Source organism: Vigna angularis, chromosome 11 (assembly GCF_016808095.1).
Source record: "Vigna angularis cultivar LongXiaoDou No.4 chromosome 11, ASM1680809v1, whole genome shotgun sequence".
Classification (NCBI taxonomy): Eukaryota; Viridiplantae; Streptophyta; class Magnoliopsida; order Fabales; family Fabaceae; genus Vigna; species Vigna angularis.
In genome coordinates, this window is record NC_068980.1 from 8,734,365 (window position 1) to 8,761,342 (window position 26,978).

The window sequence follows — 26,978 nt, forward strand, 5'->3', positions numbered from 1 at the left end:
ATCTTAATTTACTATATTTACTCCCAAGAATATAATTTACTATGTTTGATGGATTATTTAAGTGTTTTACTATCTCACTTGATAGCTAATTTTTGTAGATAGTATTAGAAATACAGTTGCAATTATAACTCATTCTGAAGCTTATATTCAATTATAGTTTTAAGTCCTTCGTATGACTTCATTGTTAATCTTCTCTTATTTATGAATGTACGAATTAATAAGGGAAGCTAAAAATATAATTGAAAATATAATCAACTTAATTTTGAAGTTTTATCTTTCAAAATTAAACAGATAAAATATATGAACAATACAAAAAGAAAGAAAAGGCAGAAGATTTTCCCACGGAAGTAATCAAAGAAGGCTTCTCAATTCCTCAACAATTGTTCACTGATAGTAATATTTCCCCATTTTGACAGAAGAAACTCACATAATCCAAATGAGGAAATGCTGCAGGATTGTATTGTAGGGGTTAAATTTGTAGAACCAAAGCCACTGTAAGATAAAATCGCAAATAAATTTGAAGGTGCCAAAGACATGCAACTTCAATTAGACCCTTAAAACCTTCAACACAAACATGAACAAATAAAACAGTAGACTTCAACTGCATCAACCAAAATGTCTGAAAAAAATTACACGGATTATAAGCTTAACAAGTAATATCCAACTAAAATTCAAGTTTGCAGGACTAATTTAAAGGCCCTACATTCGGGGAAAATTCAAAACCGTTTTTCATCGAAGTTATTCAAATGCAAAAGGGAAACGACATCACTGCTCCAGATCGTTATTGTCGTCATTATCTGTATCTTAACCTCCACCTCCAGAACCATATTTCTTTCCGAACACGATGAGCTGAAGCTTATCATAACCAGCAAGCACTCCGGCACCTGCAACAGCACGTAATATGTTTGCACCGGCACCTTTAAAGAGTGACTTCGTACCCTCTTTTGCGATAATTATCTTGAATGCTTCCAAAGAACTCTTGTATTTTACAGCTTCTCCAGATGTCATCATCATCCTTCTACGCACCGTATCAATGGGGTAAGAGGCCAAACCAGCACCTATAGTGATTCCCCATCCCAGAAGAAAACTTGCAAAGAAGCTATCCTGTTAACCAGAAGAATAACTAACGTAAGTAAACATAAGAACATGTAGAATTGCATCATTAGGAAACTGTTTAAACCAAATCTGGTTAGGCATATCAACAAATATCAAGGAACCAGAAAACTATCAGCATATCTGTAGCAAGAACATTTAACTCAGTTGCTTGTATCACAAAATAAAACTGAAAAACATAAATCTATACAAAACTGAAATGAAGTATTTTTACCCAGGTAATAAAACAGACGAGATTTCAATTTCAAATTTTATATTTACCTGCAGTCCACCGACCAAGACAACTGGTTTCAAAGAATCATACATTCCAAAGTAAAGACCACGGTACACTATGATTCCAACACACGAGATGTTGAAACCACGGTAAAGGCCAGCAACACCATCAGACTTGATGGTTTTCCTGTAAACATCAACCAAACCATTGAACTGCCTCTCACCACCCTTCTTTGCAGCCTTTGCATCATTTGCTAGACGAGTTCGAGCATAATCCAGCGAATAGACAAACAAGAGGGAGGAAGCCCCAGCAGCCCCACCGGACGCTAGATTCCCAGCAAACCACTTCCAGTAGCCATCTTTATCCTTTTTGAAGTTGAAAAGCCTCTTGAAATAATCCTTAAAAGCAAAGTTCAGAGCCTGAAAAAAAAATAACAAAAGAAAGCATTACCGATACAGTAATAACAAATAGATACTGCAGACTAAACAGCAAAATGTCAAACATAAATTTGCATCCATCACATCAAAATCAAATAAAAGTAACAGGAGGGATGCAAATTAAAGAGAGCTAGGACTAGAAGTATATTCTAAAATCCTTTCCCACAAAGCATAAACTACTCTGAAAACAGAATGACACTATGAACAACACTTCAGAAGGACAGTGTGAAGAACAAATATGCAGAGCCACTGGGTTTAATGTGGAGTTCAAAAAAAATTTCTATCCTGCATAGATCCAGGAAAAATATACTGGCACATATGTAGGTATGAGTTTTGTAAATGTGAAACAAAAGGAAAATAGAGACACTACAGAAGTACAGCATCATAGACAGTGTGAACAATATATCAGATGTCCCATGCTTAATATTAAAAAATAAATAAGTAAAAATCAAACAACCTAACCTACATTCCAACTTCACAGGAAAGAAAAGTCACCTGAGTAGGGAAGTATCTGATAACATTAGCCGTGTTTCCTCTCCAAAGAGCAATCATCCCTTCATCCTTCATGGTTCGGGAGAAACAATCACCAATTCCCTTGTATGGTTCAGACAACCGACCACTCTTGATCATTTCATCCTGGTTTTGGATGAGTAACTTGACTCGCTCGATTGGAGCTGCAGCCGTCTTGGACACAGCAGCTGACACTCCTCCCATGAGGAAATCCACCAAAAATCCAGCCACCCCTTTCTCAGCTGGCGCATGTGCTGTGACTGGAACCAAACCCAGAGACTGCACGCCTCCATTGAAGTAACTACCACTGGTAGAAATGTTTCCGGAGTGATTAGGAGCAAGCCTGGACATAAAGTAAGACTGTCCAGATAACTTCTGAACTACAGATGGATGCCGTGAATGCAATCCATCCGCCATCGCTGCACTTCAAACGGTTACCTATCAACATTTAAACAAAAATCACATCAGCAGTGACAGAAATTAGAAAGAAAAAAAAAACAAAACTCGGGTACGGTTGATTCCCTTATCATTTCTCAGATTTCAAAAGTGTTCTCCAATACAATTTCATGTACTCAGCAAATCCCATCCAAAATCTATCAAGATCTTAAAATTGTTTCCAAAAAAGATTTCTAAAAGAAAATAGAGATCAAACAAACTATTGTCCTTTCTAGCAGCCTTGCTATGATTCATTCACTTAACCTACACATCCAAGATCTACAGATACAGACAGATAAATTCTACATCTATAAAGAAGATCAGAAGCAAAAGAAACAAAATCCGGAACAATTTTAAGTTCAGAGTGAGACACTGATACTTCAAATCGAAATGATTGGTTATAGCTTACTATCTAAGCGAACATAACGAAAATTATAGAAAGATAAACAAAAAAGAGGGAATTATTAAGCTTAATAATAAAACATAAAATAGATCGAAAATAAAAGAATGCAGATCTTAAAGAGGAAGGGGAAAATGAAGTAGAAAATGGAAAGAGAAATACCCAGAGAAGGGTTTCGAAAGAGGCTTCGTGTCTTCCTCTGATCGTCAGCGAATGGAAGGAGACCACACTCACCACCGAATAAATGGGAGTTGTATTAGGGTTTTATTCAATGACTATTTTACCCTTCCCACCCCTCAGTGTCAAGATAATATTTTTTTTCCAGTTTTTAGATTAACTTTTATATATAATATATATAAAAAAAGTCCAAAATTCTAACAACACAAAGAAATAGGTGAAAAATGACTACAAATAAATTTTATTTAGTTTAAAATAAATAAGTATGAAAACATTTAAAATTGAGATTGTATATATTAGTGAAAACATATGGGTTATATGTGTTATTTTTTTATAGTAATAAAAAAATAAAATAAAATAATTATTATTGTTAATTTTATAATTATAAAATTAAGTATAAATAATTTTTATTTTTTTAGATAATTTTTTAATTAAAAAATATTAAATTGAAAAAGAAAATTAAATATATAAAAATGAAATAACATTTGAAGATCAATATGAACATAAAAAAGGGATCTTTTATATATAAATATAGAAATTTATTTTTAATCATGCATATATCGTTATTTTAAAAATTATTATGTAAAAGATTATAATTGATTATATTAACAGCATAGTTTTTTTTTGTCTTTGTATTTAAATATAATTTTTTATTTTGGACAACATAAATAATAAAAATATAAAAAAGAAGACTATGCTTAAGAATAAAAACACATAATTAATTATTTTCCCAACCAATCAATAATTTTGCAAACAAGTATATTATGTTACATTTTCAATCATTTTTTAATATTTTTTCTCCTCATTTTTATGTGGAATTTTTTATTTACAAGCTATCTTGAAATGTTGCAAACATAGTCTTAAAAATGTTAGATACATTTGTTGCAAGGTTTTAATGTAAACTGAAAAAAAAAAATCACTGTAAATATAATTTTCAAAGTTTTTATTATACGGTTTATTGATAAATGTAACAAAAACTGTTAAATTTTGAAATACTTATCAACTAATTATATTTGTGTGTATGTTTAGATAATTTATGATGAAAAACTCCAATGAAAAAGTGTGGACAAGTTAAACTTAAACTATTTAAATAAAATATTTCATTTATATGACATTGGTATATATAGACATACACCAAAGATAGTAATTATTATACGTTGCGATGTTTCACAGCACTGCTGAACTTTTCCTCAAGTGAAGTCTACTCTCTTTCTCAAGTGAAGTCTACTCGCTTGTGACAGAGAATTCAGCAACCCAAATATAAGTTATTTTGTTTTAGGCGTGGTAAGGTTTAAAATCGAGAATTTTTAATTTTTTAATAAATTTGTGTGATTTATTAAGTATTTAATAATTTAATATATTTTAATTAGATTCTTTTTATATTTTTTATTAATTTCGTAATGTGACTATTAAATTGTTAATGTAGTTGTTATTGTTGGGTATCAGTCATACAACACAAGCACACACAACTAAAATTAAAGATGAGAAAATTTATAACTAACACAAGACCAAGGGCAAGGTCAAGAAAAATATTTACTAGATAGAAGAGATTACAACACCCTCTCTTTAGAGCAAGGAGGATACAAGTAATTTTTGGTGCATCTTACACCTTCCCTTACACCTCTATTTATATGCAAATGAGGGAGGGAAGTCTTTGCCCACTTTAGATGTGGGACTTCTAAGACAAACTTCTAACAATTCTCCCACTTGAAGATTTGATTGAATCAATCATGTCTTCACAATACTTTGTCTTCCTTGTCAGTTTCATGCTACGTTGCTGATAGACCATAAGAGGATCTACTCCATACAAACTTGTCAGTATTGACCGGCTTTGTCATAACATCTGCTAGGTTATCTTTGGTACAGATCTTTTCCAAATCTACATCTCCTTTCTCTACTACTTCTCGGACAAAATGATATTGAACCCCTATATGCTTTGTCCTGGAATGAAAGGCTGGATTTCTTGCAATGTGCAAAGCACTCTGACTGTCACAATATACAGTAATTTTGTTTTGCTTGTGCCCGAGTTCTTCCAATAACCTTTGAATCCAGATTGCTTCTTTGCATGCTTGAGTAGCTGCCATGTATTCAGCTTCTGTGGTGGATAGAGCTACAACAGTTTGTAGTTTAGATAACCAGCTTACCACCCCTCCTGCAAGTTTAAACACATAGCCTGTAGTAGATTTTCTTTTATCAAGATCACCTGCATAATCTGAGTCGACATAACCTCTGACAATAAATTTTGATCCTCCAAAACATAACGCAACATCTGAGGTTCCTTTGATGTATCTAAGGACCCTCTTAACAGCATTCCAATGCTCTTCACCAGGATTTGCCATAAATCTACTAACTGCTCCCACTGCATGTGCAATGTCTGGTCTTGTACAAATCATGGCATACATTAGGCTTCCCACTGCTGATGCATACGGAACTCGAGACATTTCCATCCTCTCTGCTTCATTGCTAGGACACATACTTGAGGATAATTTATAATTAACAGGAAGTGGGGTAGAAGTTGGCTTGCAATCTTGCATGTTGAAGCGCCGCAAGACCTTTCGAAAATAATTCTTTTGTGAAAGCCAAATCTTCCTGTTTTTTCTGTCTCGGTGAATTTGCATCCCTAAAATCTTGTTTGCAGGTCCCAAGTCCTTCATATCAAATTCCCTAGCCAATTGTGCCTTCAATTCTTGGACTCAAACTTTGTTGGAGCCTACCACCAACATATCATCCACGTACAACAGCAAAATGATGAAATCATTATCCTCAAACCTCTTGTAGTACGTACAATGGTCTGAACTTAATCTGTTGTATCTGAGGCTAATAATGAAAGAATCAAATCTCTTATACCAACACCTTGGCGCCTGCTTTAAACCGTACAGAGATTTGGTCAACCTACAAACCAAGTTTTCTTTGCCTTGTTCTTCAAAACCTTCTGGTTGGAGCATATATATTTCTTCTTCAAGTTCTCCATGAAGAAAAGCAGTCTTTACATCTAACTGTTCCAGATGTAAATCATCTACAGCACACATTGCCAGCACTATTCTGATAGTGGTAAGTCTAACAACTGGTGAGAATATCTCGTTAAAATCAAGACCTTCGTTCTGAGCATATCCTTTGACCACCAGTCTTGCACGATATCGCTCCACTTGTTCATTGCCATCTCGTTTGATTTTGTATACCCATTTGTTTCCAATTGCTTTTCGACCTTTTGGAAGTTCAACAAGTTCCCATGTCTCGTTCCTATGTAAGGCTTCTATTTCTTCATGCATTGCTGTCATCCATTGAGAAACATCTGAACTCCTCAACGCTTCTTGAAAGGTTGAAGGTTCTCCTTCTTCAGTTAAGAGACAGTACGCATCATGGTTTGCCATAACATAGTCTGAGTGCCAAGATGGTTTCTTCATCAAACGTGTTGTTCGTCGAGCATCTTCATCATTGACCTCATTTGGTTCTTGTTCATCGTGCTCTGGTTCTGTTTCAGAGGAATCATTATCTTTTGACTTTTCCTCTATCTGTATTGAAGTAATGTCTATTGGTGTGCTGACATTTTTCTGCTCACTTTGCAATTTTTCTGCAAAAACTACATCCCTGCTAACAATAATCTTGTGGGCAGTGGGATCCCACAAGCGATACCCCTTAACATTGTCAGCATAACCCAAGAATATACATTTCCTGGATTTTGGGTCCAACTTTGTTCTTTCTTGGGAGTTGTACATCACGTACACAGGACAACCAAATACATGCAGAGAAGAGTAATCAGCTGGTTTTCCTTTCCACATTTCTATTGGTGTCTTTACACCAATTGTTGTTGATGGCGAGCGATTTATCAAATAGCAAGCAGTTTTGACTGCTTCTGCCCAGAAGGACTTGGCTAATCCTGCAGTTTTCAACATGGCCCTTGTCCTTTCTAGAAGAGTTCTATTCATCCGCTCTGCTACACCATTCTGTTGAGGTGTATGAGCAACTGTAAATTGCCTCTTAATACCTTCTTGCTTGCAGAATGCCAGAAAATCACCATCAGTATATTCTCCTCCATTATCTGTCCTCAAGCATTTGATCATTTTTCCAGTTTCAAGTTCTACCTGTGCTTTGAATTCCTTGAATACTGGAAACACATCTGACTTCTTCTTGATTGGGTACACCCATAATCTTCGGGAATAATCATCAATGAATGATACAAAATACTTTGCTCCTCCCATGGATATTTCTGGTGATTCCCAGACATCAGAATGGATTAAGTCAAGTATGTGCTTGCTTCTAGCAGTCACTTTAGCAAACTTCAATCTATGTTGCTTACTAGTCACACAGTGCTCACAAAACGGTAAGTTAACTGTTTTGAGCCCCGGCAGGAGATTATGATCAGCAAGAATTTTCAAGCCTCGTTCTGACATGTGACCAAGTCTGTAATGCCACATCATCGTTGCTTCTTCTTCTTTTGTTGTTGCAACTGATGCATCTGCTTCTTGCAACGTATCTCCCAACAACATGTATAGATTTACTGCGATCTTCTCTGCTTTCATCACAATGAGGTTACCTTTCACCATTTTTAGGATTCCGCCTTCAATGTGAATTTTGCACCCAAGGTCATCCAATTGTCCAACAGACAAGAGGTTCTTCTTCAATCCCTTCACATGTCGAACTCCTTGAAGAGTGCGTATTGTACCATCATACATTTTGATTTTGACGGTACCAATCCCTCCAATTTCTAAGGCATGATCATTCCCCATGAACACAAATCCTCCTGAGACAGGTTCATAAGTGTGAAACCAATCTCGGTGTGAAGTCATATGCCATGTCGCGCCTGAGTCTACTATCCAGGCATCAGAAAGTTGTCTTCTGCCTTTAGAACTACCTTCTGCTTCACTATACAGGATTTCTCCATCTTCAGAAGTTTTTGCAACACAGCCTTGAGAGCTTGATGCTTCGAAGTTCTTTCCTCCACTCTTCTTGTGCCAACAATCTTTTTTCAGATGCCCCCTCATGCCACAATTGTAGCATTTAAAATTCTTTCTTCCTCGAGACTTTGATCTACCATGATTTTGACTCCCACTGGAGCCACGTTCCGTTGATCTTCCTCTCATCATCGTTAAAGCTTCTACTTGCTTCGAACTTTCTGTCCTGTCTTCCTTATTCTTTCGCCTGGATTCTTCTTCAAGAATAGCTCCAGCAACATCTTCAAAGGATAAACGACCAACAATGTTGTTATTTGTAATGTTGATGATGAGTTGATCATATGAATCTGGTAAACTCTGAAGTAGTAGCTCTGCACGTTCATTTTCTACTATGTTGAAATCTGACGCGGTGAGCTGAGCAAATAATTTATTCAGATTGTTGATGTGTTCCGTCACTGGCGTGAACTCACTCATTCGAAGAGTATAGAGTTTTCTTTTTAAGAAAATTCTAGTGTGAAGTGACTTGACCTCGTACAGTTTAATGAGAGTATCCCAAATCTCCTTTGCAGTCTTCTTCTCTGCTATACTAGACAGAACTGAATCTGCCATTGCTAGGTGCAAATTGGCAACCGCGTTGTCATCCATCTCTTTCCATTTTTCATCAGAAATTTCTGCACGTCTGTCTTCAATTGCATCCAGACAGTTGTCTTTTCTCAAAATTGCCCTTATCTTCAGTTTCCACAAGGAAAAATTATTTCCGTTGAACTTTTCTATCTCAAATTTTGCTGTCATGGTTTCACTCTTGAACCGGCTTATGCACTTCTCACTATGAATAGTATTGTCTACTGGTACAGTACAGGTAGACTGTGAAGTAAAGCACCAAGAAGTTCCCAGGAAAGAGAGGTGGGTCACAAATGAACACTCTTAAGTACCAAGTCTTTCCTAGCCAGAACTTTCTCAGACCGCACTTTCACACTACCAAACGTTTCCAGTAATAACTCTTTTCTGATGCGGAAGATCGGATTAAACCGCAACCACAGAGCATACTCAGAATTTTACCAATACTATTCTAATGACAATAGCAGCGGAATACAAACCGAAAGCTCTGATACCACTGTTGGGTATCAGTCATACAACACAAGCACACACAACTAAAATTAAAGATGAGAAAATTTATAACTAACACAAGACCAAGGGCAAGGTCAAGAAAAATATTTACTAGATAGAAGAGATTACAACACCCTCTCTTTAGAGCAAGGAGGATACAAGTAATTTTTGGTGCATCTTACACCTTCCCTTACACCTTCCCTTACACCTCTATTTATATGCAAATGAGGGAGGGAAGTCTTTGCCCACTTTAGATGTGGGACTTCTAAGACAAACTTCTAACAGTTATCTTATCGTAACAACCTTTGTCATTCTATTTATTTTATTATTTTATTATTTTATAATTTATATTTTTATAATTTTATAATCTTTTATTTTATTAAAAAATTTAAAAATAATAAAATAATATGTGATGACAATTTAGTAAGACAACATGACAAGATAATAATAACTCACTTACATTATTTGGTTAATAGAAAAATTTAATAGTAAGATTTAATGGAAAAATATAAATTTATTAAATATTCCATAGATTGTAAAAATGTATTAGAGAATGATTTGAAAGTTATAAAATTATAATTTTGGGGCAATCAAAAATAAGATTAATTATGCTTTTGTTCCCTAAATTATTAAGTTTTTTTTTAATTTTTTTTTCAAACTTTTTATGTGGTAAATGGCGTGTCACATCTCAAACCTATTTAAAACATGTGTATACATGTGTATTATTAATATTGACACGTGAAAAATAAAAAACTGAAACAATAACATAGTTGTTGAAATTATGGTTGTTTTGAATTAGATTTAAGAAATTTTAAAGAGATTGTGGAAGGTCATTCAAAACTTTGCATGGTTGTTTACACAAAAGGGATTTAACATTTGAAAATTAATGAAAACGATGAAGAGAAAAAGATGTAATTTCTGGAGTTCGTACTGGGGAAGAAATGTAAGTTCATTCTTTTGTCTTTGTGAGAATGGAGGGTGGGATTTGTAAGGACCTTATAATTTTTTTATTATTTTAAAAGGGGTGGGGGGAGCTATCAGTGCAAAGAAGCACCATTACCATAATAAGAGGAAAATTTTGTTTTATTTGGAAGTTGGGGGAGCAGCACGTCCGGGTTTTGCTCTCATTTTGGCACCATTCAACAAGCTGCAGACGTGGGAGATATAAGGAGGTACTGGGTTCTGAAATGGGAGAGAAATCCTTGCTGCAAAATTGTGAGGGAGGTGAAGTTCAGAGTTGCTGGAGTTACAAAGAAGCCTTGGTTCTACAAGTCTTGAGGGAGATAATTTCAAAGATTCACAAAGGAAGTCTTCAAGAGGTAAGGGGAGTTAGATTTTTCGTTTGATTATTGAATTTTACTGCCTTTGATGCAAATCTTGGAAGAAGGGGATGAAAACTTGGGGTTTCTGGGTTTCTGGAAAACCTGGTGCGATTCTGCAGAATCGCGCGTTCGTTCAAATTCTGGCTCGACCAATTAGTGGTCGGCCAAATAGTATGCGCGTTCGGTTTTGGTGTTACGAACGCGAGCATTCGTTGTTATATTGAGCGTTCGTCCTTAAGTTATATATTGAGCGTTCGTCCTTAAGTTATATATTGAGCGTTCGTCCTTAAATGTTATATTGAGCGTTCGTCCTTAAATGTTATATTGAGCGTTCGTCCTTAAGTAATATATTGAGCGTTCGTCCTGGTGAGCGTAGCGTTCGGTCAGGAGTTGATTTAGTACCGAACGGTCAAAATAGATTTAGTAGCGTTCGGTCAGGAGTTGATTTAGTACCGTTCAGTTAAGTTGAAATCATTCGTCCTTAGTTCTAGACGTTCGGCCATTATTTTAGGTGTTCGGCAAAGTGATCTAGTTATCCAACCAAGACTCTAAACGTCCGTCTTAAATAGCGTTCGGTTTTTGAGGAGGTTTAATCTTTGAGCGTTCGTCCAAAACAGTGAGGAATTCGATATGGTGTTCAATGGTCTAACGTTCGGCCTAGGTACTTGATATTAGCGTTTGGCTCAGTAGTGTTGAATCCAAGGCCTAGGTACTTGATATTAGCGTTCGGCTCAGTAGTGTTGAATCCAACTTTGTGTTCGTCCTTGAGCGTTCGGCCAGTATGATTTGATCTCCTAACGTTCGTTCTAGAAGTGTTCGGTCCATATGGTATTCGGTGAAATAGCGTTCGGCCTAAGAATTCTATCCAAGTGTTCGGCCTAAGTATCAATCTTAGTGTTCGTCCTAATAATGTCTAAATCCAATATGGTGTTAGGTAAAAAAAAATAGCGTTCGGCCTCAGTACTCGATTCCAGCGTTCGGCCTAAGTATCAATCTCAGCGTTCGGCTTTGTTCGGTGAAATAGCGTTCGGCCTATTGGTAAAAATCGTTCGTCCAATACCGTTCGTTGAATAACGTTCGTCCAAATAGTAGTGTTGCGTTTTAAGTTCATTTTCTCTGAATTGAATTATGTGCAAAATGTTTGGAATATATATATACTGTGATGTGAATTATGTGAAAAGTATGAGGTATGTTGGATTTACTGTGATAATACGGTACTTTTTGGTTATTCATGACTTGGGATAAGGTTTAAAGTAACAATATGATTCATGAACGTAATTCCATGATCCTCAAGGAGAGGATACATGGTGGTGTTTTGGGGTTGTATAGAATGATTACATGGTAGCTCAGTTTTGGGGATCATCCTGAAACTCCAATGGTCTTTCTTCTCATGTAGAGAGGATTGAACCATGTGGTGAGGAGTAGCAGGAGGTCCTAGTCTTGGGTGCTTCCATATGATCCAAGGTGAGTGATAACGGATTAACCTCGTGACTGTGGCCGGGCGGTAGTGCCCAAAGTTTCACCAGGCGGTAGTGCCAGGGCGGTAGTGCCCAAGTTCCATAAAGCCACCACGAGTGCAAGACCCGCCATAGCTCGGTAATCATTCTAGTCCGGACGAGTCGGGGTATAAAGTAACAAGTCTTGTGATGTCAGTTTACCATGTTTGGATGACTTTTGCATGTCGTGTGAAATTTTATAACATGCTTTTTATATCTAGCTCACCCTTGCTTGTCTGTATTGCTTGTGTATGTTTCTTTGGCGATGATCATCCACTTGGATGGGAGCAGATGGCGGGGAGGATACCTTGGAAACAGCTCTTGATGGAGATGGAAGTGATGCAGCTTAGATTTTCTAGTTTTTATTTCGTGAACTCGTCTTATTTGGAAAAACATTTTGTGTATTATAAGTTTTAAATTCTCCGTAAGTTCCATGGAGAAATTTTAATACTCTAGTTGTGATTTCCGTACTATTCTAAGGATGACTGTAATCCTGAATTAACTCTTGACTGCTTTCCTATATTATGCATGATGACGTCTTTATTATATATGCATGACATATATAATCGGGATGTTACAGGATTGGGGATCTAGGGTTTAGGCATGTAGGATTTTTCATTGTTGTGAGATTGGGGTTGAATTATGTGATTAATTGGTAATTTAATTTGCAAATCAGTTTTGTAATGTGATGAAATATGAGAGTAGAAGATTTGGTTCTACGTGGAGGAGCATTGGTTCGAGAATGTCGCAAACATGTGATCTTATTCACAATTAACATCAAATGTTTGTGTCTAGGTGAACCAGCGATAACGGAAAGAGTCTAGGCAAGTTTCACTCCCTCATTGGTCGTGTCGATCTCTAAGCCATCGAAAAAGAAACTAGTAACCCCAGTACGAGCGACCTTATTCTTATCTACATTGGTCGCATTATTAGAAGAGACAGATCTTAATGTCAACGAGGATGAGGCATCACCATCATATCCTCAACTGCCCTTTCTCGAAGACTCCTCAGACGATTACAAGTTGACGGTCGACATTATTACCTAAAAAGAAGATGAACGCTCGGTTGGCAAAGAAGATTGAGGAAAATGGTGAAAATGGTAGGGAAGGCCCACCCTTATTTATAGCAAAATGACCTCCCTCCCGTCGAACAATATTGACCGTTGGATCAAGCCAATATCCTACAATCCAGGTTATGTGACCCTGCGGATTCCCTCAGGCACGAACCATGAAACGTTACACGCCTTTTTTCTAACGGTCATTTTTTGCCAATTGTTTAGAGATTCCTGGACAGTGGAGAACGAACAGTCTTAGGTGTCATTGATACCTACCAGACTGAGCAACCACCGTTGCATGTTCAATCACAAACCCTTTCACCAGTTATCGCAAGCTCTGGTTGGGGTGCTTGTGTACCATATGATCGTCTAGTCAGCAGTTGACCAAGTGGTCAGCCCTAACATCCTAAAGTAGTTCAGCTAGAAACTGAACATTCATTAGCTAAGGGAGCAAATCGAATGGTAATTCACCTAATGACGATCAAACTCAGATAAAGTATGTTTACAGGTAAAGTATATTTATCAAATGAATGGGCCGTAATTAGGCCAATGCTAACTAAAAGTTCATTTCGAAACCTATAAATACAAGTTTAAGGTAAGGAGATAGGTAATTGCATCTATTGCATTGTCAAGAATTAACTTTGCTTATCGAACAATTATCTACTAACTTAAGCATCAAAGTATCTTTTGTAGGTAATTCCGTCACACGGTCTAAAGGAGCAAAGGAGCAAAAACTGTGATTGCAAAGTAGTTTAGAGGTTATTTGGAGCTTAATGTATAAGACAGTTGACATCAACTTCGCTCTCGAAACAATGCATGTTACCATTTCCTTCCATCTAACATGGAGTTGCATTAAATTGGCTCGTAATCAAATTACTTAATCAAATTGCTTGATCAAATCACTAAATTTTACACAGGTAGTTTTGTGACTTGATGAGTTTTATCACAAGTTCATTAAATTTGCTTTATTTATTTACATCATGAGATAACGAAAATAAGATATTTAATGATGTTTTGTTGATTTAATGATGGATCCATATTATGCAACCTTCTTACATACTTTCATTAAATCTATTTATACCTTTTGTAAGGCAGAGGCAAAAAAGTGAAGAAAAGGTTTGTCTTTTTGAAAAAGAGATCAAATCAAATGAAGAAAATAATAGAGAAAGAGTAAAGGAAGCGATGGAAGAGGTATAGAAATATATATTGATTAAATATTTATAATATGAAATATTTTTATTATTTTATTTGAAATTTATTATTTAATTTTTTTTAGTTTGGGAGATATGAGATTGAAGACTAAATTGATGAATCTGGTTAAAACTTTCCCTAATCCAAAAAGGCTTAAAATTGTACGGCATAATAAGTTACGTATAATAATAAACTTGTCTTTTACCGTTATTTTGTAAGTGTTTACTCTCTCAAAACAAGTATACAACTTGAAAGAAATACTCAAAAGAATTTACACATAATCGAAATTTACAGAGAACCTTTGTGTTAACTTTTTGGCAAGTATACCAAATTGTTTCAAGTAATATAGAGTAAGTTCAGAGCATCATTCTCCCAAAGGACTTGTGCAACACATGACAATTCTTCCTTTTATAACCCAATTAGACATCAAAATGCACAAAACAACACAATAAACTCTTTTTGGTATTTTATCAAACAGTTGGTGTGCAAGGAATTTATATTTAAAAGAAGTTGAAATTGGGTTTCATGAATCATATGAATATAAAACTATGTACAATATATTATTATTTCATTCAAACATTCACATCAAGGCATACTAGTCCTAATCCCTTAGCAACTAGTCTAAATTTATATATCAAAATGTTAATCTCTTAGTCAATTTAACATACAATTTGTAATAAGTCTGATGCTAAGAATGATCAAGTTATTGATTCTATCCCTAGATCCCAAATCACTTAGGTGCTCTATCTATGTCAATGTTCAAAATTATTTTCCAATAATCTGAAACATTCAAATAACATTATATTTTCATACAATGATAGTAAATTCAAGAAAGAGCATATGAATGAACAACGATATATTGAACAGGAAAATTACATCATAGTGAGTTCATTACATCCAATTCCAACGAAAGAAAAATTTAACTACTTCTAGTCATCTAGAACATACACATTTGAAGCAATCCCTTGCAACAATGGTGTCTTGATGCCTTGAAGTAGTCTCTTGAAATTCCTGAAATGTTTTCGTTTCTTTCCTCTATCCGGAACTTCCTCCTTCTCTCTTTCTGTCTGTCTAGAACTTAAAAGCCAATTCTAATTTAATTAATTTGCTCAGCGCACACCTATCATGTGCTAAGCGAATAATCAACTACATATTCTTTAATTGTCCATAATTCGCTCAACGAATTGTTTTGGTGCGCTGAGCGAATAATCATCTTTTTAGCTGAGCGATTTAATGTTGGCTTAGCGAGAAACATCTGACAACACTCCACTTTGATGTATAAATTCCTGTACAATTTACTACACACTTTCCTACTTCCTATTACAACTTTTTCTATGAGAAAACACATTATTTCATGAATAAATACAAATTTTGAGTTAATTAATAAGTCTGAAAACATGTATTTTTCATACTTATAACTTCGCTATGTGCTTTGGGTCATCAGAGTTTATGGGAGTAAAGGTTTGAAACATAAAAGCACATTAAAAGAACGGGGGAAATGGCTAGAGGTTAGTTATTATTATTTTTTTGCATTAGTTTTACATTTGGTGTTAGATCTAATATTTTCGGTGTTTGAGATGTCGACATTGATGAGATGTTGGCCATTGTTTTTTACGGTACAAAAGTTCAAGGAGCATTGACACTACGACCCTTTGAGACTTTGCTGAAATCGCGAGTTAAGATTTGTTTTGTTTACTCACATAGTGCAAAACAAATAATTATGGTTGGACATAATTAAAATGAATAGTAACCACTATTTCATTTTTTAAAACTTTTTTTGTTTTTTCTTGTACAACCAGTTTGTTTTTTCTTTTTCAGAGCAACCTGATTTGATTAATAGTCTTACCATAGAAAGAAGGTCATCCTAACCCTAAGGTAATCACAACTTTCTTCCCCTCAGGTCAAAGAGTAAAAACTCACTTTCAAGCTAACCTTATATGGAGCTACCTGCCAACAAGAGTTCTCATTCACGGCTAACTAAGCATTCATTTGGAGTTGACAAGGTAGAGGATTTCCTATATTATGTTGTAATGGATAAGTTGAGTGCACTCCCTTTGAGGTAAGAATAGTTCATTTTGATTCAATTTTTTATCCTCTCAGTATAGTTAAGAGTTGATATGATATTCTCTAAAAAGAACAATATCATGGACAATATTTAATTTGTAATGTCCAATGTAGGGTTGATCTTGTACAAGGACCAAGACCAAAAAATTATTAGAGTACATAGTAACATATTAGTGCATATATAATTCACAATTCACAAAATAGATCTTGTTTTCAAATTTAAATGAGATGTGCATGTTGATTTAATGATGGATCCAAATTATGCAACCTTTGTACAAACTGTAAATAAATCTATCGATACTCCTTTGAGACAAAGGCAAAGAAATATAATGATAGTTTAGAGAAAATATTCACTATTAAAAAGAGTTCAAAACAAGAAAAGAAAATGATGAATCTTATTGGAAAGAGTTAAGATGAGATGGTTCACTAGGGAAACACAACACCAATAAAACCTGAGGGATTAACATCACTCTCTACCTAAAACCTTAAAACAATGGGCTAATCGGTCTTTATCATTATATAGTGTTTCATTTTCTCATTTCTATCCAATATGAGACTTAGATTCACACTTAGATTCCGACCCTCTAGAGGAAGCATTTCCAACCATGAGTCGTATTGCCTTTCATCTCAACAGGACATGCTTACATGAAATTTTTGTTAGGAAGACTTTCGATAGAGAGATCATATTGTACTCGTGTGAGCTAGTTATCAAAGACTAATCTGACTCTAATACCATGTTAAATATAGTGAAAAACTATCTATAAGATTGATCCCCTTGTATTAAATATACACATAAGTACTCTATTTATAATAGAAGAAATATAGATTAAATTCAAAATGCAAATAAAAAATAATATTAAACTAACTTAAAATAAATTATGGTTAGTATAAATTTATATTTATTACAAAACAAATAATTATGGTTCTATACAAATAAATTTAGATGATTATAAAGATACTTATATGTAAATTAATTGTTCTTGTTTATTAAACATATAAATTAATTGTTGTTGTTTATTAAATATAAATAAATTAATTGTTCTTGTTTATTAAATATATATAAATTAGTTGTTCTTGTTTATTAAATATGTGATTCTTCTATAATATAATAATGTTAAAACTATTAAAATAAAATGTTATATATATATATATATATATATAAATTAATTGTTTTTGTTTATTAAATATGTGATTCTTCTATAATAATATTAAAACAATTAAAATGAGATGTTATATATATATATATATATGAAATAGATATTAAACAATATAAAAAATAATATGATGATGTATTTGTTAATAATTTATATTCAATGTATGATTTTAATAAAAAATTATTTTCATTTTTTAATTGTCAGACGTCAGAAATATAAACAAGAGACTATGTTAAGTATGTAAGCATATGCATTAACTTTAATATATATCTTTCAATAAAATGTTTTCAATGAATTTGAATTCTCTAGTAAGAGTTTTTTGTTATTCTTATAAAAGAAACTTATTAGAATTATATGTCAGAATAAATTATAAAAAAAGAAACTTGAGATTAAAAAAGAATATAAAGAATTATTAAAAACATAGAAAATAATAGAAACAAAAAGGGTTATAGAACTATAGATACAAAAACTTTAATTTCTTCTAGTGACACACAGAGCGCAAAGTGTTGGACAAAAGAGACAAAACAAGGTTTAAGAAATATGTGATGAAAAGACTAATTATTAATAGAGCAGTAATACAATGACACGCCTACGTGTCACTTACATTCATATGACACGCGCCACGTCATTTTTTTTTTTAACAAAATGTTTACTGACTGAGGGTAAAAATGGGAAAAAGGTAAATTTGCGTTTCCTTCTTCTTTCCGTGGTGAATGAAAAATACGTTTACTTTCTCTGACTTTCCTCTCTCGTTGTCCCTCCTTCTTCATTGCTTCCCATTTGTGTTTTTGAGGTGGTTGAATCGGTGGTTGTGGAGGTTTCGGGTGGCTGTGCAGGTGAGGGTTGTGGAGGTCTCGTGGTGGCGTTTTGATTTGTGTTGTGTGGTGTGTGACTTTGAGGTAGGGTTTTTTGAAATTTTTTTCTATGGTAGTTTTACCCTTTTGAGCACTTGGGGTGATGGATCCATTTATTTGTCGCTATGTGTAGATAGCATGTATGTGTTATTTTAGTGGGGTCGATTGAGGCCTAAAATGGGGTCCATTTGTTTCTTTGTTGGGGAGCTTGAGAAAGGCAGTGATAATTTTTCATCTTCTGCCCCCTTCTGATAGATGCTTGTGGGATTTGTAGAGTAGGCTTGTTCTGGTTTTGCAACATATGTCAAACGTTTTGAAGCATCAAACTGTATACTAGTAGCCATTATTTGTGTAGAATATAACTTTTTTTGTGTTGTGTATATTGAATTGTCTCCTTGTTGTAAGTTGCAGCATAAACACATTTTTCTTAATATTTTTGCTAATAAAAAGTTGTGTACATATATGCAGACTCAAATCTTTATATTGTTGCAGCTTTTGGTTTCTTTAGTAGAAGCAAAAAAAAGTTTCATCAATTAAGCCGTTCAAAAAGTGCATGTCAATAAGCATATGGTTGTTTAATATATATCTGATAGTTTTATGATATGTGATGGTTCTTTATTAAGACGCCTCTTGGAATATTTGCGCTCAGAGAATCTGGGTTGTAACTCTGTTAGTGTATGAGGTCCATTTGTTTCTTTGTTGGGTTGTTTCTTTAAATCTGTCATCTTCCTCTGTCATGATTAACACTTTAGGAATGAAAAAGCTTTATTCTGATATAGAAAGACCAAAGGGATGGAGACCTCTTACCTAAGTATAACTGATTTTTAAGTTCCATTTATTCATGATATACCAAGTACTGTTTTTAATTGTATTAAAAATACTGATGTTGTGTTTTTATAAAAGCCAAAGTGTGTTCTTTTATAAAACAAATTGTACACTAAAATGCTGGTACTTTGTAGTATATTTTAAGTTCTTTATTTGCATCGAAATAATGTTGTTTACGCTGTTTTGGGCTGATTAAAATGTGATAAAACCTTGTTGTCCCATGCTGTTAAAAATGCAGTAAAATTGTTGTTGTATTGTGCTGTTTTGATGGCTGTTACTGTACCAAAAACTATACTATTTTAACATAAAAATGGTGTAGAAATTGTTGTTGTATCTTTTTGTTTTTAGCTTCTTGTTTCCTGCCAAAAGCTTTGTTGTTTGCTCCCAAAAGCCTTGTTGTATGCTACCAAAAAGCTTTGCTATTTGTTGTTATGATACATATATAAAAGCTTTGCTATATTGTTGTAAATTGTGCAGAAAAATCTTTGATGTTTTGGTTAAAAAGCAACATAAAATATTTGTTGTTGGTTGTTATAAAAGTGGTATAAAATCTTGCTATTTTTCTAAAAACAATATACTTCCTGAAATGATTTTGGTGGACGACGATTGATGTTAGAATGGTAAATTGATGGTAGAATATATATATATATATATATATATATATATATATATATATATATATATATATATGGATAATGGATGGTGGTTGGTTACGTCGACACGGTGTTTTAAAGATGTATAGTAATGCTAATATTACATGTGTTATTATGATGGGTGTTAAAGGGTTGGGTGTTGTTAATCTAACTTTAAGACTCCAATGAAAGTAAATGTATTGGTACTGCCTTTATACTGTTTGGTGTGTAATGTTGTCCTTAGGTGATTGCAATGTGAATAATGTGTTGTTTTGGATAATTGAGTGAAAAATCTGATGATATGAATGAGTTAAATACATATTATTTTACTAATATATTAAATTGAACTTGTCACTCTCATTATACAATGATGTTGATTGTGTTTGGTAAAATGTGCAGGATATAGTGATATGGACAGAGAAGTTAATGAAGCTGTAAGTATGCTGTAATTGTTTGAATTTAATATTTATTAGGTAGATTATTGCATTTATTATACTAAGATATGGTTTGGTTTATACTTGCAGGGTAAAGTTAGAGTTAGGCACCGAGTACAAACCCAACCTATAGTTGAATTAAATGCTTCCCTGTCATCCTTTCATAAGGAAAGAATAAAGTCGACACCTTTTAAATTTTTAGTCGATTTGGTGGACAATATCGTTATTTCTAGCCCCATTCTTGTAGAATTAATTAGTAGGTGGGATGTCGTACATAAGGCTTTTAGGATCAGAGAGAATTTAGTCCCTTTTACAGTTGAGGATGTGTGTTTTTTTTTAGGTTTGTCAAATTGTGGTCAAACTTGTAATCTAGAAAATGATGTCGGTGGCATTGTTAATAACTTTTTTAGGGATGAGGACATAACAAGTTTGACTATAATGGAAAAGTTGAGGGATAAGAAATTTAAAACAAAAAAAAATGTTGACAATTATTGTAGGTTGTATATATTGTTAACATTTGGAATATTTTATTTTCCTAGGAATAGTAATGTGATAAACAGTGTCCCTTTTAGTAAATTAGATAACATTGATGAACTAAATATATACAACTGGGGTGATGCTGTATATAGTTTGATAAAAAGTAGTTTGAATCGGGCAGCGGATAAATACAACCGCAAAACATACCATGATGCTATACACATAGCTGGTTGTGCAGCAGTATTACAGGTGTGTTTTAACAATTATTTATTTAATTGTTACAAAATAACTGTGTATTTTTTGTCGAAAAAATTTGAACTATTTTGATGAACTTTGCAGTTATGGGTTTTGGAACACATAAGTTTGTATGATATTGGAGGTAGGAGTATTTATCCTCGAATTCTTCATTGGATTGTAATTAAAGATAAAAGGAGAAAAATAATATCAACTTTTGAACGTACTGAGGTAATTCCATTTGTTTTGATATTTTGGTTACATTTGTCGTGTTATTGCCTTGATATTATTTGTTCTTTATGTAAAATTGTATTTGTTTTTGAAGATTTTATGGGATTTCCATTTGAGTGAAGAACAATTTCAGAATGAGGAAATCAAGGAATCACTTGGTTCTATTGGGGAGACTAATAGTAAGTCCTACAATGACAACTTTGACTTTGCTAGAGTTGTCGAAGAGCAAAGGCTCTTGAGGACAAGGGTTGATAACCATGCAGAACGCCTTTTGGAGTTACAAAGAAGAATAAGACGGTTGGAAGAAGAAGTTTTGAATGAGATGCCATCTTTTAATGATGGTATGGAAGGGCCTTCGACAGATGACAAAGCAAGAGATTTGGCTATTGTCAATTTTTTGGATGGGGGTGTGGAGGGACCCTCCACAAATGAGAACATTGTTTTTTCAAATGTTTACAGAACTTGCACTTCGGGCCTTTGTAATGATGGTGCTGAGTAAGTTATACACAAAACAATGTTTATATATATATATATTATGAATTATAATTGTCTTTGAAATGAAGATTATCATGAAATTGTGTTGTATGTAGAGTACTTTTGGAAGTGTCAAACAACATGTTGACCATAGCAGACTTCAAATGCTTACGACCACGTGGAAAAATTGATAACATGGTAAGTTGTGTAATGAACCAAAACTTGTTGTATAACAACCAATTATGTGAGTGTATAACTTTGATCAACTTTTGGTGTAGGTTATGTTGTCTGCCACTGGGATGATTGTGTATAATCAATTGCAAATATCTGGAACGATTAAACGGTGTTGTTTGAATCCATTTTTTGCGGTATGTAAGGATTAAATTGTTGAATGATAAAGCTTTGTCCTTGTTGATATTACTTATTGGCGTATTTAAGGATTGAATTGTTTGAACCAATTTTATGGATGCAATTTTTTAGACAATGGTTATGGAGAGAATGAAGATTCCCAAAAAAAAGCGAGAAGCATTGCCAACAACAGATTATCATCATTTCTTCCAACCTCAATCATTTCCATTAAATGTGTTGTTAACATCTGAATTTGTAAGTATATGTGTTCTGTTATAGGTTTATCATACAATGTGTTGTTGAATGTATTGATGTTTGTGGTTGTGGTTGTTTAGTTATTTGTGCCCACCGTTGGTGATGACCATTGGTGGTGCTATGCTGTAAACTGTCAATCAAGAGAAATGTTTATTTTGGATTCTCTTGGTCACAAAAGGCGGCGTAGAAAAAGTATTGACAAGGCTATGGTAAGACATATTTTGTTGTATTGTTATTGTTTTAAGTGCACTTGACTGTTACAATAGAAGATTTACAAGAGTATTGAATGTGTTCAATATCAATTTGTAAGGTTGCCACTTTGCAACAATTATTCAATATGATTGACATAGACTCAAACTGTAAGGAGCAGGAATTGAAAGTGATTGAAGAAGATTTGCCTGTGCAACCAAATACGTTAGTGAACTTGCTGGTGTTGACAATTTATTGAGTTGTGTCATATGATCACTTTATAATATTTGTTTAATTTGTAGGTATGATTGTGGTATATTGGTCATCAAGTATATTGAGTTATGGGATCATACACCTAAATGTGGGATGGGATCCTTTAGGCATTGATTAAGGCATGAAGTAGGACAACATTAGCAACTTCATTACATTGAAGTAGGGGAACAATTAATGTACATTTTCAATAGAATGCCCACAAAATATGATTGATTAGGATTCAATTAAGGTTACTGGTTTTAAAGTAGTTTAGTTTATGTAATGAAGAATATGTTGTACTATTTAATGTTGATGAATTTTATTATTAGTTATGAAATGGTATTTTGATGAAAATTTAAGTTTGTTAATTCATACAAGTTTGGGTACCAACCATATTAATGAAATTTGTCGTAAGGAATGTGATGATTGATATTAAAATAAACCACTTTTATTGGTGTTGAGAAACTCTTTAAAAAATAACCATATACAACATAGTACATAAGCACTTACTGGACCTAAGAAATCAATGATTGATATTCAATTAAACCAATTATATTCTGGTTCGTAACCTCTTTCATAAATAACCACACACAACTAAGTAGCTAACCACTTACTGCACCTAAGAAATGAATGATTGATATCCAATTAAGTCAATTGTATTCGTGTTCAGAACATCTTTCAAAAATAACCACATACAACTTAGCATATAACCATTTACTGCACCTAAGAAATGAATGATTGATATCCAATTAAAGTACTTGTATTCTTCTTCAGAACCTCTCTTAGAAATATCCACATATAACATAGTACATAACCACTTACTGCACCTAAGAAATCAATGATTGATATTCAATTCAACCAATTATATTCTGGTTCGTAACCTGTTTCATAAATAACCACACACAACTTAGTAGCTAACCACTTACTGCACCTAAGAAATGAATGATTGATATCCAATTAAGTCAATTGTATTCGTGTTCAGAACATCTTTCAAAAATAACCACATACAACTTAGCATATAACCATTTACTGCACCTAAGAAATGAATGATTGATATCCAATTAAAGTACTTGTATTCTTCTTCAGAACCTCTCTTAGAAATATCCACATATAACATAGTACATAACCACTTACTGGACCTAAGAAATCAATGATTGATATTCAATTCAACCAATTATATTCTGGTTCGTAACCTGTTTCATAAATAACCACACACAACTTAGTAGCTAACCACTTACTGCACCTAAGAAATGAATGATTGATATCCAATTAAGTCAATTGTATTCGTGTTCAGAACATCTTTCAAAAATAACCACATACAACTTAGCATATAACCATTTACTGCACCTAAGAAATGAATGATTGATATCCAATTAAAGTACTTGTATTCTTCTTCAGAACCTCTCTTAGAAATATCCACATATAACATAGTACATAACCACTTACTGCACCTAAGAAATCAATGATTGATATTCAATTCAACCAATTATATTCTGGTTCGTAACCTGTTTCATAAATAACCACACACAACTTAGTAGCTAACCACTTACTGCACCTAAGAAATGAATGATTGATATCCAATTAAGTCAATTGTATTCGTGTTCAGAACATCTTTCAAAAATAACCACATACAACTTAGCATATAACCATTTACTGCACCTAAGAAATGAATGATTGATATCCAATTAAAGTACTTGTATTCTTCTTCAGAACCTCTCTTAGAAATATCCACATATAACATAGTACATAACCACTTACTGGACCTAAGAAATCAATGATTGATATTCAATTCAACCAATTATATTCTGGTTCGTAACCTGTTTCATAAATAACCACACACAACTTAGTAGCTAACCACTTACTGCACCTAAGAAATGAATGATTGATATCCAATTAAGTCAATTGTATTCGTGTTCAGAACATCTTTCAAAAATAACCACATACAACTTAGCATATAACCATTTACTGCACCTAAGAAATGAATGATTGATATCCAATTAAAGTACTTGTATTCTTCTTCAGAACCTCTCTTAGAAATATCCACATATAACATAGTACATAACCACTTACTGCACCTAAGAAATCAATGATTGATATTTTTTTAAACCAATTACATTCTTGTTCAAAAGCGCTTTCATAAATAACCACATACAACTTAGCATATAACCAGTACTGCACCTAAGAAATGAATGCTTATTGCACCTAAGAACTGTGATTATTCATAATGAATTAAACAACTTTTATTCTTGTACAGAAACTAATTAACAAATCACCACATAGGACTTAGTGAGCAACCACTTACTGCAACAAGGGAACATAAGGGAATAGTGGAACTGTATAACACGTCAGTTTCTCAACGAACAACACGGATTATTCAATAATTGTTTTCAAACTGTAAGGTGTGTACCGAGGCTTGAAACTTATTTAATTAAAGGACATGTCTTAAAACAATTGAACATAATTATATCACATTACACTTCCATCATTTCTACATTGTTAGGATGCATAATAAATGAACATGATATCAATCTTCGAACATTGCATACATTACATCAGCACTTAAACCAGGAACACATTGATTGAACTAACATTAGTCCTTCAGAAATTGTACTAAATAACACATCCGTGTCAACACACACAAAATACGAAATAGTCAACAACAATAAAACGAGAATACAAATAAGGAAATTATGAATGTCCTCAATTTGTTCCACTATTAATTGTTGTTGTTAGATCCACTGCGTTCAGGTTTGTCATTGTGAACAGGTGGAATCAATTTGCTAAGGATATGATCAACGGAACGTGTTGGCGGGTTGTTCATAACAATTGGTACTGTTAGACGTACTAGGTCATCAGTTGGGCAGCCAATATCACTTGGAAAAACCTACACATACGGGGACTGTCATTGAAACTGGTCAAAACAGTTTAGAAAATATATAACACCACAATACAAAAGTATGTAAACTTTACCTTAACAATATTCCTAAGAGTTATGTTAAGATAGTATGTTCCGCGTATTGGTGAAAATATTGCAACCTGTTCATACATTAATGGTTAACTCCATAAATTGTTGTGGGAATACAAGTTCAATAAGTAATTATTGATCATAAAAAATATACTTACATCTTGTAGGATTATCACACTTCCAACTTTTAAGTGTGGACCTATTTCAGGATGATCAATGGCCTTGTGGTGAACACTTGCTTTTACAGTCCCTGTTGGATCCTGTCAAGAGGTACATTTTTCCTAAACACAGTTCAATATGGTTTTCAAAATAACTAAACATTCCACTAAAGCCATTTACAATATACATCAACAAACCCGAATTGTTATTTTCATGTCACCCAGTCCGTTATGTTCAGTGGCTTTAACAAGACATCGCAACAAGGACACCTTACAAGTTCCTTTCAAGGAATCAAGGGTTGAGATATGCTCAACCTCATGTTTAAGCAATAATCCTGCAAATCAAATTATTATTTCCATAATGTTCTTGAAATAAAAAATGAATGTTGCGTATGAAGATGAATTCCCAATTATTGTACTTACCATGGATGTCAATGAATTTTTCAGCCCATACTCAAGCATTGGATGTGAAGTCACGTTCAAAACTGGCTTTTGCAATGTCACTCAAAAAGACTTGTGTCGAAATGTTTTCATTCACTTGGCGGTTAATCATGGCTGCCTCAATGACACCAGCAGGGCCCGGAATGACATTGTTATTGGAATTGCAACGGCGAATAAAACTATCAAGATCACTTTCATCAATATCAAGTTCTTCCCAAGCTTCCATGACTCTCTGTTTATGTTGAGAAAAAAACATCAAATGAAGACGAAGTCAACTAACAAAAATTATACCATGTAACCTAAACATTGGGTATACATAAAAACGAATTGGTTCTGTGTAGGTAATGTAACCAAAAGATTGAGAATACCTAAACACAAAACATAGAATCGCCAAACTCTGTTTTTCTTTATTAAAAGATAAAAACAACAGGAAGGGAAAAAAACAAAGTTAATCCATGATTTAGCTATTGAAAGAGAACGTTGGGGCTCAAGGTAACGTAACCCTAACAGTGGACATACCTCCAAAACGTGAATAATGTTGGTTCCCTTGCACAAAAGTGTTTGCTCTCCCCACATAAGCACATATTTTAATTACATTCAACCGAAATTACGAATATGCCCCCGTTAAGCATTAATTAACATT

General features: G+C 33.8%; 3 protein-coding genes across 3 annotated transcripts; 1 reads left to right on the forward strand and 2 right to left on the reverse strand.

The window, feature by feature from the left end:
* Positions 1-575: 575 nt before the first annotated feature.
* LOC108334173 (ADP,ATP carrier protein 3, mitochondrial) lies at positions 576-3,401 on the reverse strand. The gene is made up of 4 exons (XM_017569865.2): positions 3,272-3,401; positions 2,260-2,712; positions 1,375-1,746; positions 576-1,104 (listed from the first exon to the last, which is right to left on the reverse strand). The coding sequence occupies exons 2-4, from the start codon at positions 2,689-2,691 to the stop codon at positions 805-807; spliced, it is 1,104 nt and encodes a 367-aa protein (XP_017425354.1). The 5' UTR covers positions 2,692-2,712; positions 3,272-3,401; the 3' UTR covers positions 576-804.
* A 14,938-nt stretch (positions 3,402-18,339) lies between these two features.
* LOC108332822 (uncharacterized) lies at positions 18,340-22,984 on the forward strand. Its single transcript, XM_052870904.1, has 10 exons — positions 18,340-18,402; positions 20,277-20,311; positions 20,402-21,037; positions 21,128-21,253; positions 21,348-21,748; positions 21,844-21,925; positions 22,006-22,095; positions 22,208-22,330; positions 22,411-22,539; positions 22,641-22,984. The coding sequence occupies exons 2-10, from the start codon at positions 20,288-20,290 to the stop codon at positions 22,776-22,778; spliced, it is 1,749 nt and encodes a 582-aa protein (XP_052726864.1). The 5' UTR covers positions 18,340-18,402; positions 20,277-20,287; the 3' UTR covers positions 22,779-22,984.
* Positions 22,985-25,487: 2,503 nt separating this feature from the next.
* LOC108332823 (uncharacterized) lies at positions 25,488-26,561 on the reverse strand. Its single transcript, XM_017568125.2, has 5 exons — positions 26,372-26,561; positions 26,093-26,229; positions 25,895-25,996; positions 25,742-25,807; positions 25,488-25,655 (listed from the first exon to the last, which is right to left on the reverse strand). Exons 1-5 carry the CDS (start codon positions 26,559-26,561, stop codon positions 25,488-25,490), a joined length of 663 nt encoding a protein of 220 aa, XP_017423614.2.
* Positions 26,562-26,978: the final 417 nt, after the last annotated feature.

Coding starts and splice junctions, on each gene's coding strand:
- LOC108332823 (XM_017568125.2), bottom strand. CDS start 26,561: ATGGAAGCTTGGGAAGAACTTGATATTGATGAAAGTGATCTTGATAGT. Junction 26,230..26,371: donor TGCAAAAGCCAGTTTTGAAC/GTGACTTCACAT, acceptor TTTGATTTGCAG/GATTATTGCTTAAACATGAG. Junction 25,997..26,092: donor ACATGAAAATAACAATTCGG/GTTTGTTGATGT, acceptor ACCTCTTGACAG/GATCCAACAGGGACTGTAAA.
- LOC108334173 (XM_017569865.2), bottom strand. CDS start 2,691: ATGGCGGATGGATTGCATTCACGGCATCCATCTGTAGTTCAGAAGTTA. Junction 1,747..2,259: donor TCAGATACTTCCCTACTCAG/GTGACTTTTCTT, acceptor TTTTTTTTTCAG/GCTCTGAACTTTGCTTTTAA. Junction 1,105..1,374: donor TCTTGGTCGGTGGACTGCAG/GTAAATATAAAA, acceptor TCTGGTTAACAG/GATAGCTTCTTTGCAAGTTT.
- LOC108332822 (XM_052870904.1), top strand. CDS start 20,288: ATGGACAGAGAAGTTAATGAAGCT. Junction 21,038..21,127: donor GTTGTGCAGCAGTATTACAG/GTGTGTTTTAAC, acceptor TGAACTTTGCAG/TTATGGGTTTTGGAACACAT. Junction 22,540..22,640: donor AAAGTATTGACAAGGCTATG/GTAAGACATATT, acceptor TCAATTTGTAAG/GTTGCCACTTTGCAACAATT.